A 15,150-nucleotide genomic window follows, 5' to 3' on the forward strand; every position below is an offset into this window, starting at 1 on the left:
CCTTTAGTCACTTAAGTGAACATTGTAACTTTTAAAATAAAGTGACAAATTAAATGACTTTAATAGTCACTTAGTCAAGAAACTATATAATCATTAGGCATTAAAATAGCTGACCAAATGAACTCAGATAATCACATGCAATAGCTCGTTGGAAAGCTCTCAACGAGACACTTCCAAACCAAAACTGAGGAACCAAAGATACTGTGCTCTGTTTACTTACTAAAAATAGTAAGTATCCGGACAACCTGCCAAACTGCTCCGATGAGTCTGAAACTATAAATGCCTAGGCCAAACCTCAAACTGAACCCTGCAAAGAACCTTTCCACCCCTGAAACCTAGGCGAAACAAGCCAACGCACAAAATTATAATGTCCTAGAGAAAAGGGACATTACAAAGACAATCCAAAACATTCTGATAGCCACATGGAAATCTAGAGTGGGAACTTCACATTGTGGGGAGGGAAAGTGATAAACAATGTTCCATTCCCACTTGAACCATCTTTAGGGGGATGTTTCATCAACGTCCAAATAAGTATTTCATTTCTTTGAGTATTACATTTATCTATTTGTCGTTCTATACTTTCTATTAAGAGCTATTTTGTTTCTCGTCTACAAATCCCTGCTTTGTAACATGTATTGGCAAGGACAATTCATTTAATATATAATGTGATCTTTTCCTTTATGTCTAAGGATGTTCTTGCACGAAAAGAAAGCTAGTACTTTACACATGCTACCAAAACATTGTTATCTCTTCTCTTATGACAGTAGCTCGAAAGAAGCTGTGATCTAGAACTCATTAGTCATCTGATGACCAGACTGGATAAAGTGAGGCTCTTGAATCAAATATTCTTGTTAATTGACATTATGAGTATCATCATACATTAACGACAGGCATCCTTAGGCAAAGAAAGATCTAAGAGAGTAACTAGAGGACTTGACTTCCGAGGATTGTTGTTCAGAGGGAGAAATTTGAAGTGTGATCGCTTCTCTATAAGGGAAAAGTTTGAAGTGAAATTCCTTGTAATGCATTCTTCTCTGTGAGAGAAAATTGAAGCAAAAGCCCTTGAACCACCCTTTGACTTGGTTCATGGTGGTTACTATTTTGCATATGATATGTAATGAAAGGTGACAATCTTTCATTGGCATATATAAACAAAAGGTAACCAATGTAAGGTGACAATCTTATAAATGGTAGACTTGTTATCATAACAGACTTCATTAAGTTGCTGTCCCAAAGTATTGGAAGTCATGATAATGAGCGAATCATGATTAGACTTCATTAAGTTGTTGTCCCGAAGTGCTGAAGATCATGATACTTGTCATGATAGAGACCATGACATTGTGAATTATTGTTGAGTTGTCTCGGAGTGCCGGAAATCAAATAACTCATATCCTTCTAGGATATAACATATTGCTTCTGTAGGAGTCAAGGATTTGATGCTAGTGTACATACCAAAAGAGTGCACATACCAAAAGAATATATGTATGATGAATTTCATATGAATGATATTTCTTGTTGAGTCATATTTCAGATTATATTGAAAGATAACATCTAAGTTGATATCCTTAAATATGTCATTCCAGGAATATTATACTGAGATGATATCTCTTCATATACTTGAGAGCATAATGTGTCCTACAAATCCTCCCTAGCTAAGAGAGAGTGTTAAGGCTATAGCTTCAGTCGGATTGATTCAATCTAAGATACATTATTGTTATTGGTAAATCATCATTTCCTATATATACTTATCCATGTTAAATAATATATATATAGATATAGATATATATTTATTTATTTATTTTGTTAATATATTATTATCAATTAAATGATGATCAAACCATAGAGACATGTCTCTTCATGAGACATGTCTTCTCTCATATTTCTATGAGTTCCAAATCTGCATTTGGAATATCATCAATAATATTGGCAATGTTAGTACATTTGCAGAAAGCAATCAATAAATCTCAACAATGTTGTGGCTTTCCCATCGAGTGGCTTCCACCTCTCTCAACTCTAATTTCAGCTAACACTTCAACTTTGTCTTTATGGTAGGCTTTGAAGTTCCTTGATGACTACCCATAATCACCATCTTCCTTCACTTCATTCCCTAATTTTGAGAGATCTTCTCATCAATACTTCTTCTCCTCTCTTCCCAAGTATGCAATGTATGTCTTCATCTATCTATGTTTAACCAATGGGGCATTAATTGTTGGAATTGTTGGAGGTACAGTGTCTAATTTTGTCCCACTCTTCCTCCCTTTGGTTCCCTTCCTCATATTTTTGTAGTCATAGTTTAAAATATCATTATCGGCAATTTATCTCCAAGGGGCAAAAACATATATCGTCAAAACATCGAAGATAAATTGAAACTTATCAACAAAATATCAAGAACTAAAAAATTGCTTAAATTCAATGTTCCACGGGGATGCGTCCCCTATGGTTTTAGGGTCGTACCCATACTGGGGACGAAACGGGGACGTGGGGACAGATTTTGGCCATCCCCTAAGTCATCCCCTTTTTGGAAAATTTGGAAATGTCCCCAAAACGACCAATTTTTTTTGCAGGAAACTTGGAGACGACCAGCAGTACTAGGGACGGTTTTGCTGTCTCCTATCCGTCCCCGAAACTGTTGGCCGTCCACTTTTTTCCAGCCAATTTGGTAAAGGCAAAACGCCCCCTAAATATCATTTTTTTTCTAATTTTTGCTGTCCGCACGGCCCCTAGTTGTCTTAAAGACATAATGAAAATATGCAACCCATATTTGGTCCATTAAAATACTAACTCTTCTAATCATTTTTAGATTTGACATACTTGCTAAGAGGAAGAAAAAAAACATAGCAGCAACAGCAGCAGTGAGGAAAGATTGTGTTTAATGAAGAAAGCTTGTGTTTAGTATCTACTAAATATTTTAGTTGGACTTCTCTTTATTTTATTTTAATTTCAGCATGATACTTGGAGCCTTTAGGCATTTTAATTTTTGTTGTATATGTATGTGATATTGTTATAATGGAAGTAATTAGTATTTGTCATTTGATAATATTCCATGTATTGATCTTCTAAAATGTCTATGGTGAATGGTTTATCAATGTTATGATATGCATATTTGAATTTTGTCTTTATATATTAAAAAATTCCCCTATGTTTTTAATTGCCGTCCCCTGAGGTCACATCCCCTAAATTTTGGCTTCGACCCGTACCCGTACCAAAAACATGTCCCCGTCCCCTAAAACGTCCCCATCCCAAAAAACTCCGTGGAGCATATAGCTTAAATTCAATTAGAAATGCATTCTTTTTTTTATTTTTTTGCAAAATTCAACAAGGAGATGCATCTAATGAGTTAATATAACAAATGATATGAGTCTAGATATATTTAAATACAAATAGGATTCAAAATGACATCCTCATGTGAAATGTTGATGGCTAGTAGCCATAGCCTAACACTCTGAACTCTAAAGCCAACTAAATATAGAAAATATCTTTGTAAAACTATAAGTAAATACAACATCAAAATAGTTTACATCTTCCTCTTTCCCTTCCCAATAGCTATAGTAAAAATCACTAGAATGGTACGGGGCCTCACCCTAGAAGTTTGTTGTGGCTGTGCCTCCTCCTTTTGTACAACTAGCAATGACCCAACCTTCATCCTGGATGTAGATGATGCTAACATTAGCAATGACTCATCATCCACAACCTCGTCATCCTCCTAGATGTCATCCAATCCCACTATGAAAATCCACCCTCTTCCATAACTTGCCTTTCCAAATTGTAGATCTCACCCTCCATAAAAAATGGAGGTTTCTCATGTGATGTCCAATCACAGTAAGGATCTATGTCATCCAAATCAAGCGAACCAGAGTGTGTTTCCTTTGCCTTTCTTACGCGCAATCAAAGGTTATTTAATACAAAGACAAGGCCAGTGAAGCATTTATGTGCTAACTTGTGCTGAAACTAGAGCCCAAAAATCCAAGAAAATAACTAGACTTAAGAAAGAGACAAAAACTGAAATAGAGAACACCAGAAATATCCTGGGAAAACCCTTCAAGAATGAAGGGAAAAACCCAATGACACAACAAAATATATCTTTATTGATAATAAAAGTTCAAGTGTACAATGCTTATCACATGATGCGAATATATAAAAATAAAAGAGACTCTTCATATTCTAATCGAAGATCTCTGAGTTTCTCATAACTCCTATAATTAAATATGACTCTTCGAATATTCATGCCTCAATGCATGTGAAAGACCCATGTTATTTACATTTATAATATTACAAATTAAACTTTAAGTGTCCTTTTCAGCTGAAGGTGACAATAATAGTAATAACGTTCATATTTCTAGAGATAAAGATCTCTATCGCAGCTACCATCTTCAACACTCCCTCTTAGCCAAAGAGAGATCTTTAGCTAAACAATCACATAAGACTGCAACCAAAAAGTTAATGATAAAATCTCATCTCATATATTCTATGAAAACACGAAACAATCAATCATATTCATGGAATCACTCAACATGAAAACCTGTAACAATCAATCATATTCATGGAATCACTCAACATGAAAAGATTTGTAAGACTCACAGCTAAACCTTTATTCACGGACTCTCTCAACATGAACTGTCATGGAATCTCTCAACATGACATACAACTCTCATCCCGGAATTTCTCAACATGATGACATCATGGACTCTCTCAACATGATGTTCACTATCGCATAGTGAAAGAGTTATCACAGCTGATCTTACAATCTTATTTACTCACACAAAAATAGAAATAGACATAAAACAAGACTTAGTTCCATTTAAGTCTCAAATTTTACAAATACCATAAGCATCACAAGCATATATAAGAGTAAAGGGGATTCCATAAACACTCCCTCTTAATAAAGTCTCCCTCTGAAGCTAAAATCTTCCTTTAAAGTTCAACATCTCCCTCTGGAGCTATAATCCTTATCTTATTGCATTCTGCAATCATGAAAGATTATTAAAATCAACTATCAATGCTAAAAAAATAATCTCTTTTCGAGCAATATAATCATAAATACTCATCTCTTTGTAGTGTAATTCATGCATACACAATAAGATTCAGAATAATGCCTCTACAGCTAATTGCATAATTATAAGAACACTTATTTCTTCAATTCCATGCAATACTTATCTCTGCAACCTCATGCAATTCTGTCACTCTACTATGGTAATCTTGTAGATGATTTTCCTTTCCTTTACTATTATGATAAGAAAACATCTCCAAAACGTACAAAGCAATATTGAATATTCAACATTACATAATGAATCTCATGCAATATGATAGATTATACAAACCAAAATGTATTAATCTGGACACAAAAATAATATCTTACGACACAATAAACTAAGTGCTTTATACTCCACAGAGAAATGAACAGAACAAAGCCAAAGAAAGAATGAATCCTTTCATCCTCCAAAAGCTCACATCAAATTACTTGCCTGTCAAATAAATAAAATAGAGGATTGCCTAAGTACTCTATACTACAATCCCCCTCTAATCCTTGCAATTAAAATATATATATATATATATATATATATATATATATATATATATATATATATATATATATATATATATATATATATATATATTACCACAACACTGTCAAATTCCACTTGCTGCACAAAACCTCAAAATATCATAACCCCCGAATGGCCAGAACAAATGCAAAAATTCAAATCAGAGCAGTGTCAAACACATGACAATGTTAGCGTTTGAATTTTAGAGCATTAATGTTTTGCTAGAGGTGACAAATTCACACAGCCCAATAGGACAAATCAACTCCCTCAGTCACAACTTGATTCCCTTCTAACAATCACTCCTATAAAACACATAACCTGCACATAGGGTCAAAACCAAATTAAATATAAATAATTTCATCTCATGAATCATATTCACAATAGACATATCAGAATGATACTTATCTCTAGATGCACAAAAGTTGTGCATCCCTGACGAAGCTCTTTTTATGAACTCGTGTGGAGAGTTCCCAAAAACCCCTCCGCTTACTGAGCCATGATAACCATCGCTGAGAATATATAACATCTGCACAACAATTACAACTCCTCCGCTTCCCGTTAAAATAGCAATTGATTTATTATTTTAATTTTTGCCACGTAATATATATTCGACCATACATATGAAAAAAAATAAAAATAACAAACGACAATCTTGTCTTCTAAATATGACCATCTTGAAACCAGCTTTCAATCAACGTTGTTCTTCTCAACCCCGCACAATACGTATTTCCTTAGATTTGTGCCATCTTTCTCTATACATAAGTATTCCCCTTCATTAGTTCCATTATCATGCCGATGCAAGTACTTTGTTGAATTTGACAACATCGCCTAACAAAATGGGTGCTCTAAGAATAGAGCCCTAGTACCGTGGAACTGCTTGATGCATCTTGCTTGTTTGGAGCCATGTCAAAACAACAGCGAGCAAATGTCACCCCTTTCCATTGATTCTCGATAATTGCTTGGAGATTCGCCAAAATAAATCAATTTTCACAGACCCACTTGGAATCTGAAGAATTCGATAAAATCAACCCAATTCAACCGGTGCAATTTCGAGTCGTGGAATACCACAACTCTTCATCAAAGAGCTTATAATCTAAATCATAGAAGAAAAAAATCAAGCGATCAATTATTGAAAGGTGACAGAAAACAAACAATCAAATTTTGGAAGGCAATGGAACTCCACAGCAAGTTCTTAAAACCTGGGCACCCATGAAAAGGAATATTTAATGCATGACAATTGCTTGAGTAGAAGTTTTTCTATGGCAAGAATAAAGATGAGGATGGTAGTTGTAGAAGCCAGGCAACTTCCATTCAAAAAATAATAATTTGTAACAAGCTTGACTGCTCAAAAATCTTCAATGTAGAACAAGAAGAAGTTCATTACCGATGTGTCTTTCACAATTGCAAAGAAAGACCATACGGGAATAATTATAATAAACCTGCTTCTTCTTTTGATTAAAAGAGACTCTTTAATCTCTAACATAATCTTTTAGAGAGAGTATACATTATAATAATCTAAACAAAACATAAAATCCAAATGTTCCGATCAAGAACACAGGATAAATTTGCATGTAAAGAGAAAATAATTTCCAAGATGACGCTACAGCCACCCTACTGCTCAAAAATGCCATGCCCAATATGAATAAAAGATTTGGCATAAAAGACATAAAACACCCAACAATATAAGCTTGCAATATCCAAAGAAGTATGTCACAAAACATTACCATGAGAGGCTCTGATACCATGTTGAAACTAGAGCCCAAAAATCCAAGAAAATAACCAGACTTAAGAAAGAGACAAAAACTGAAATAAAGAACACCAGAAATATCCTGGGAAAACCCTTCGAGAATGAAGGTAAAAACCCAGCCACACAACAAAATATATCTTTATTGATAATAAAAGTTCAAGTGTACAATGCTTATCGCATGATGCGAATATATAAAAATAGAAGAGACTCTTCATATTCTAATCGAAGATCTCTTGAGTTTCTCATAACTCCTATAATTAAATATGACTCTTCGAATATTCATGCCTCAATGCATGTGAAAGACACATGTTATTTACATTTATAATATTACAAATTAAACTTTGTGTCCTTTTCAGCTGAAGGTGACAATAATGGTAATAACGTTCATATTTCCAGAGATAAAGATCTCTATCGCAGCTACAATCTTCAACAACTTGTTCCTCTACTTTGTGTGGATGGCCTCTAACAAGCTCCAATTACGCTCACAACTGGATGAACTACAAGGCTGGCAACTATCAAAAAATTTCCCATGGATCTAATTATGTGATCAGACTCTTCTCTACTGTTGATGCAATCTTTTGGCTTGAGGATTTAAACCCTTGTGTATTCCTAGTTTCAGATAGACATATGGACTCCCCCTAGTCAGTAAGGTGTGTTTCAGTGGAAGGACTTTGTGTCTGTGATATCCTAGCACATCATTGTCAGATCTGTACAGAGTAATTCAGAGAAATCAGAATCAAATTTGGACAACCTACAGAAACAATCATGCATGTTCTATTGTGAATCATTTGGCAACAAACAGATTAAAATGTTAACACACCTACACATTAATTCTTGAGGTCTTTCCAAAGGATTCACTAACAAAATTAGGATTGCAGTGGGTAATTATTCATGGAAGCAACAGCTAGGTTTGAAGTAATCACCTTCCTGTGTGGTGGAGCCTTAATTTTTTACGAAAATTAGGGCCTCCATTTGAAGATAATGTTGGAGATTGAAGGAAGTATTGTCATGGATGTCAAAGATTTTCAGAACAATATAAGTTGGAGGTTGTCATTGATGTGAAAAGGCTTCACTCTTATATCGACAAAGATAGTATTAATCGAAAGAAGACAATTGAAATATACATGAGTAAATATTTAAATACGAAGCAGCAATATATCCTTTGCTCAAGACATTTTCATATCACTGTTCTATCCTATATGAAAGAATGTTAGAGAGAAAATCAAAGATTATGTTGAAGAGGTTGAAGCAAACAAACATGTTGGCCAGCATACAACAATTTAACTCCAATATATCTACCTCTTGAAATATAAGCCTATTGAGAGAAGGCATCAGCACAGGCAGATATATCTCACAGACTTTGTGCAGATAATTAATGCAGTTGACAATATATGTATCACTAAACTAGAAAGGGTTGTCATAAAGAGGACAGAACTTGATAAACTTAATAAAAAGGGTAATAATATTAAAGGTTAAATTTTCCAGTGTAGCATTACATCCCAATGAAGCAAACAGCATCGACAAGTATTGGCTAGACAAACAATTATAAAAGCAGCAGTAAATATACTTAACAGAAACAAATAGCATTTTGGAAGAGTGTGATTAAGAATTTGATGGCCGGCAGCAGCAGTATCACTTTAGAAGTTGCTTGATGAAACCAACCATCAGTCGGCAATGAACCACATACAGCTTTAATACATTGAAGGAACCTGATGGAACCCTAAAAAATTTCAAAATTTAAGGTTTCCATTTGCAAAATAGTGGTGGAGATCCAAAATGGAAATTATCATTGCGGTTATTGCATTATAGTTCAAGATAGATTAAGTGCAGAAATTTAAATACATAGTTTGAAGCACATTTAAGCAAGCAGATAACTTACAGGAAATAAGGAGGGAATTCCCAGAAAAACATATTCAAACCAAATTATTCTCATAAGCGAATATGACTTCATTTATTCATTGTCTCTGGATGAATTTCATTGATGATCCTAAATTCTATTCTCCACTGTTCACGGCTTGTATGAAGTACTTGCATTATCAACTTCATTATCAACAGCTACAGGCCTCTTTGCTGGTTTAGAAGTGATGAGTGCAGATGTGGATGTATAGATTTTGTGTATTATTATAAGGTCATAATGGACCTGTTTAACAACAGACTTTAGTCCTGAAGGGAAATACACCTCACTTACACTTGACTTCGGTTAATACTATATGTCTGAACATTCAGAATATACAGAGCAGTAACCAGCAAAATCAAGAAAGAATATGGACATAGATATTCAGAGAAGCATTTGTTGACATTTGTGATAAAGACATATAAACTCTTCTGCTTCATTCATGTTAACAAGGGCATAATCCAAACGAGCATCTACAGTGATAATATATTGGCCTAATCTGACAAAAGAAGTATCCGATTGAAGTACGAGGTAAATGGAATATGGGATAGAATGAGAAGTTATTAACCACTTCATTCTTCTGTTTCTGGTGAAGAGAGTGTTCAAGAAAAATGTAAGGCAAAATGAACCCAGGAATCATTGTAAGTCTGGGATATCTGCCCATCAAATCTCAAGAATATCTGTTGAAGCCCGATAAGTGAAGTGTGATTGAAATCTGGAAGATCCCGATACAATATGCTCGATCATGGAGACTTCAGCGTTCATACTTCACAAGGCCTCCTGAGCATGAGATACATACAATTTCTTAGCAATCACTGGTGTCTAACAATTGTTATGTGTTGTTGCAGGATGAAGAAACTGAGGAATCGTGTCTAGATTCAAGCACACATGCAACATCCAAATAGATGTGTCTTTGAAGCGATTAAGAACATAGTTGATAAGATTATCCAAAGGAAAAGAAAAGCTTGTGTGGATATGGCGCATGGAAATTCTTGTTTATTCTAATGTCAAGCAAACCATTCAAGTCAAGTTTGGTCACCGCTTAAGGAAAAAAAATACATAAAGTTGTTAAATCAAAAAATTATATAAATAGTTTTGTGTTAGTTATTTGTCATGAAACGGTATGGTGCTTGAAATGGCAACAGATGCCTCTTCTTCTCTATAAATATGAGATGCAAAATCAAAGCCAAATATATACACAATACATATTTTGCCATTACAAATTTTTACATACCCAAGTCATATATGTGCACTTCATATATTATGTTCTTCTAATGGAAAAGATTGAATGATTGAGCAAAGCTTGTGAATTGTGGATTATTGAATAAATTTTACGCGATTCTGGAGTCAAACTACAATGAATGGATCATCCGTAAAGCGTGTCTCTAGTGCAATTTTATTTCCAGCATGATCAGTAAGAAATATTTATTTTATTTTATTTGCATGAAGCTTTAGAGTTAAAATATTATATAGTTTCATCCTTTATAATTATTATTTTAATTTTATAAATAGTTTATATGATAGATAAGTGGACAAGATCAATTATAGCATTTTAAAATCAAACATCATAGATATTGTGAAATATTTAATTGTTTCCGAATCTATGTTTGGTTTGTCTCCAAACCACAAGAGTTAAAATACATTCTAGACTATTTTAAAATTGCGTCCATATATTTGATCTGTCGCATCTTGATTACTAAATCATTTATAATTGATGTGCGTAGAATTTTATAAAGTTGTATGTTTTAAACTTATAATACTGACTCTATCGCCCTTTGGCACTGGTCTTTATATTTTTCATAATTCACCATCCATACGCTGGCAATTATTTCATATATTTCATTTAAAGAATTAATATATTTATTTGTTGCATTAATCCATACTTATCCTAATTTCAAAAATATTCATATATTCATTCGTTATTCTCAATTCGTAATTTGCAAATTTGATGTTTTCTATAATTCTTGCCATTTGGAAAACTTTCGTTGTATTCGTGTTCTAACCAATCTGCTTTAAGCATCTTGGATTTAAGGTTGTTGTCCAGGATCAGGTACACCCGCCTTGGCTTTGCAGAGCTAGAAGAGCAGGGGATTTGGATCGCATTGATCAATCCCGTCAAGTTGGCCATAATTGATTGGATATCCCAGCATCGAGTTGGCAAGACTCGTATGATTCCAATTTGTAGTTTTGGGAACCAACAAAACCAAACTTTAAACATGGAAAGGCCCGATCAGAGACATGAAACAATCTTAGTCCACGTTCAAATAGAACGTGGAACATTGGCAATGAAGTGGAGAGGCAGAAATTTCATTATCAAGATGTGCATTCACAGCAAGAATTAACTCAAAGGTGCTTGCAGACTTATCTAGGACGTTGGAATTATCTTCCAAAAGATACTCGAGGATTCATAAGATATCCATAATTGATTGGATATCCCAGCATCGAGTTGGCAAGACTCGTAGGATTCCAGTTTGCAGTTTTGGGAACCAACAAAGCCAAACTTTAAACATGGACAGGCCCAAACAAAGACATGAAACAATCTTAGTCCACGTTCAAATAGAACGTGGAACATTGGCAATGAAGTGGAGAGGCAAAAGTTTCATTATCAAGATGTGCATTCACGGCAAGAATTAACTCAAAGGTGCTTGCAGACTTATCTAGGACGCTGGAATTATCTTCCAAAAGATACCCGAGGATTCATAAGATATTCTAATATCTTCCAAAGAAACAGAGGATGGGCAAGTTCCAACAAAGAGATGACAAATTTCTTAGGATGAGTCAGTAAATAAACAATAGAAGTGCAGACTATGAGGTCGAACAAGATCATAGCAAAAGTTCCATTATCAAGATGTGCATTCACGGCAAGAATTAACTCAAAGGTGCCTGCAAACTTATCTAGGACGTTGGAATTATCTTCTAAAAGACACCAAAGATTCATAAGATAATTCTAATATCTTCCAAAGAAACAGAGGATGGGCAAGTTCCAACAAAGAGACGACAAATTTCTTATGAGTCAGTAAATAAATGATGGAAGTGCAAACTATGAGATCGAACAAAATCATAGCCTTTGCTGAGTCAAGTAGAGGAGTTTACGGCAAATAAAATATGAGTTTGTCTTATTGGAAAATTATCAGTTTAGATGAAGAAAAGACAACAATCAGGGGCAATGAGAAATCTCATAATCATCCCTGAATGGTTCATCTTCAGCTATTCAATGTTCAAATCCTTCCAGACAAGTTCACGATGGCTCCAAGAAATGCTTGAATTCAAATTGATGGACGCACAAGTGCCTTTTGTGTATTTTCTTCTATATTGTCGATTCCTTGCTAAGTTCAAACCCGATAGCATGAGTTATGGAGAAATGCACAACAAAATAAACACAAATGAGGAAAGAAGGATGCGAGACTAAAAAACTCTCCAAACCTCTCCAACATACTCTATAGAACAAATGACAGAAATACGTATCACTCCATTTGGAAGACACTCAACGAAGGAATGACATTTATCTCCTACAGAATTGAAATAGCATGTCATCCATATGCTAAAATGCCAGAGGGCCAGTAGCTACATGGACTAGTACCTGGATAGATAGCGATGGGCATCAGAATGACAATTTGTCGACAGAAAAAATGGAATTTTTAGAAGGAATTCCTATTATGCGTTTAGTTAATGAAAGTCTAAAAAAGAAGAGCACATTCAATAAAATGCCCATGTAGCATATTTGAATGGTTAAAAATAAATAATTATTAAACCAAAGGATATGACTTTTCTTTTTGAAAAGTCACATCCCCCTTTCAATAGAGTATAAATGGAGAATATTTTCATTAAACGAGGAAAAAGTCAACAAGACATTATCGGAGAAGAATAAAATAAGACATATTTCAAGAAGCAATAAAAAACTTGCAAGGAGGAATAAGAAGTATAAAGAATGACTTGTATTATGGATCCATATTTTTTTAATGATAAATGAAAAATCTCTATTTGTGTTTATTCGAGTCAAAGCGATTGAAATCATAGTTTAGATTCGTCCTTTATGATCAGTAAGAAGATTATTGAATTATCCTGATAAGGTTTCTTGCATTGGACTTTCCTGCATTCTTTGTTCGACAATCAGAGATATTGTGAAATAAATAGGTGTTTCCTTCTCTCTGTCTAATTGGACTTCCGCAGAATTAGATAAGACCCTTTTAGACTAACATTGAATTGCATATAAGATTTGACTTTTGCAGAGCTCAGAAGTAATTGATGATATTTTAAACAAATATTGTCTCATACAGTTGTATGTAATAGTCTTCATTGTGGTTGACTCTATTGTCCAAATAAGCAAAGGCACTGGTCTTCTGAATCATTGAAATTCAATCATTGGTTTTATAGTCAAAGTCAGTAATCTCTGTATTCCTTCTTGCAAACATCAACTCAATTATTGATAAACCTTATACAAAACATTCAATCATTTCAAGCACTCAAATAGTTCTATTTGCATCAAGTTTGAAGATTTTGCCAACCGAATAACTCGCAAAATCTAAATTCACTATAGAAAATTTTTCAACTAGGTGATCAGGTTTGGAGTGAAGGTTTACCCTCCTAGGTGTAGCGAAGCCCATTCGTTGGCCAAAACGGATTGGGCAATCCTATTGAAGAATTGGCAAAGCTCCTGGATTTCCAATCTGTGGTTTTGGGAACCAACACAGTGTAGACTCTTTTTTGCCCCTAGTCATTTGGCAAAACACTATCCTAAGATCTCTTCGAAGGCTAAAAGGATCAAGTTTACAAAACCAACCATGTATGGAAAGAGGGCAGATTTGACCCTTTAATTTATTACTCTAGACCATCTTTTAGATAGCTTTGATGTCCCTTCTTCTCTAGCTGATTTGAGCCTCCAGTTTATTACTGTTTCAAAGACAGAGAAGGTCATTTCCACCAATCAAACAAATTAAAAAAACTTGCACTTCTATTCAAAGGGAGGCCATTAGTGCCAAGCAGATAATGTGAGATTGCTCTAACTTCCTCCACTTCAAAGGTCGTGGACCTCCACTCTCTAAACATTTCAAGGATGGATTTCGTGAATACATGGAGGGTCCAATAGATTGTAGTCCATATGATTGGCCTATAATTCATAGAAAGGAAAAAAAATGCCTCGAACAAGGTTAAAGATCTGTATCCAATGACCCTTCACTGCCATATTAATATTTGCATCGTCACTACCTGTATTTTTTATATGAAATCGACGCCAAATGTTTCTTGATATAAATATTAGATAAATCCTCAATGGGTTTGTAAAATTGTAATGTTTTAGATGAGTGAGGGCATGCCAGGCTAACAAATGCTTAAATGCTGTACAAAATAACAAATATTTTCTAATAACTAAAACATATTTTAGTTTTTGCTTCACTCCTCCCTATCTATCCCATCCCCAGCCTGAAGACGCACACACACACACACACAAAAGTCCATATGCACCGTCATATACCCTTCCCTATAACATTTTTTTTACAACAGGCTACTAATTATGTTTATGGTTTTAAGGTCATTTCTAGGAGTTAATGTAATATTTTCCACACTCCACAATATACTTGACATTATCTAGTTCTACACATTCATTCATATAGAGTGTCCCATAGATACGCTCTTCTTGCAAAGATACCTGATAAGGTTCAATTGATTACTTTAAAGCTATAAACATGATGCAAGATACCTAATGAGGTCCTATCAATTACTTTTGCCTATAAACATGGAAATGAATGTGTAATAAATTCAGAAAGAAAATGAACAAAAGAAAAAGAAACTTACAGCTGCAGGAGTAACCTCTAAAGATGAAAAATGAATTTTTGGAATGATGAGTGAGTGCCTGTACAAACGAGATGGTTAGAAGAGAATAATAAAGAAGAACAGCTTGTTGGTGTGTTTAGAAGATAGAAATGAGTAAAATATGCAGAACAAATTTTAAGCTCATATGGTTGAAAGTA

General features: G+C 34.3%; 1 protein-coding gene across 2 annotated transcripts in view; it reads right to left on the bottom strand.

The window, feature by feature from the left end:
* HINT3 (histidine triad nucleotide-binding 3) overlaps positions 1-15,150 on the bottom strand; it is a 156,452-nt gene that overhangs the window by 98,462 nt on the left and 42,840 nt on the right. For both annotated transcript variants that reach the window (XR_016364176.1, XM_089827305.1), the window contains exon 3: positions 14,975-15,032. Coding sequence is in view for 1 of the 2 variants with exons in the window: in XM_089827305.1 (XP_089683431.1) it covers positions 14,975-15,032 (58 nt within the window). In the remaining variant the exon portion in view is untranslated. The remainder of the gene's footprint in view (positions 1-14,974; positions 15,033-15,150) is intronic.

The sequence above is a fragment of the Cupressus sempervirens genome, chromosome 4 (assembly GCF_028749045.1).
Source record: "Cupressus sempervirens isolate cs-2001-9-10 chromosome 4, ASM2874904v1, whole genome shotgun sequence".
In the NCBI taxonomy this organism is placed as follows: domain Eukaryota; kingdom Viridiplantae; phylum Streptophyta; class Pinopsida; order Cupressales; family Cupressaceae; genus Cupressus; species Cupressus sempervirens.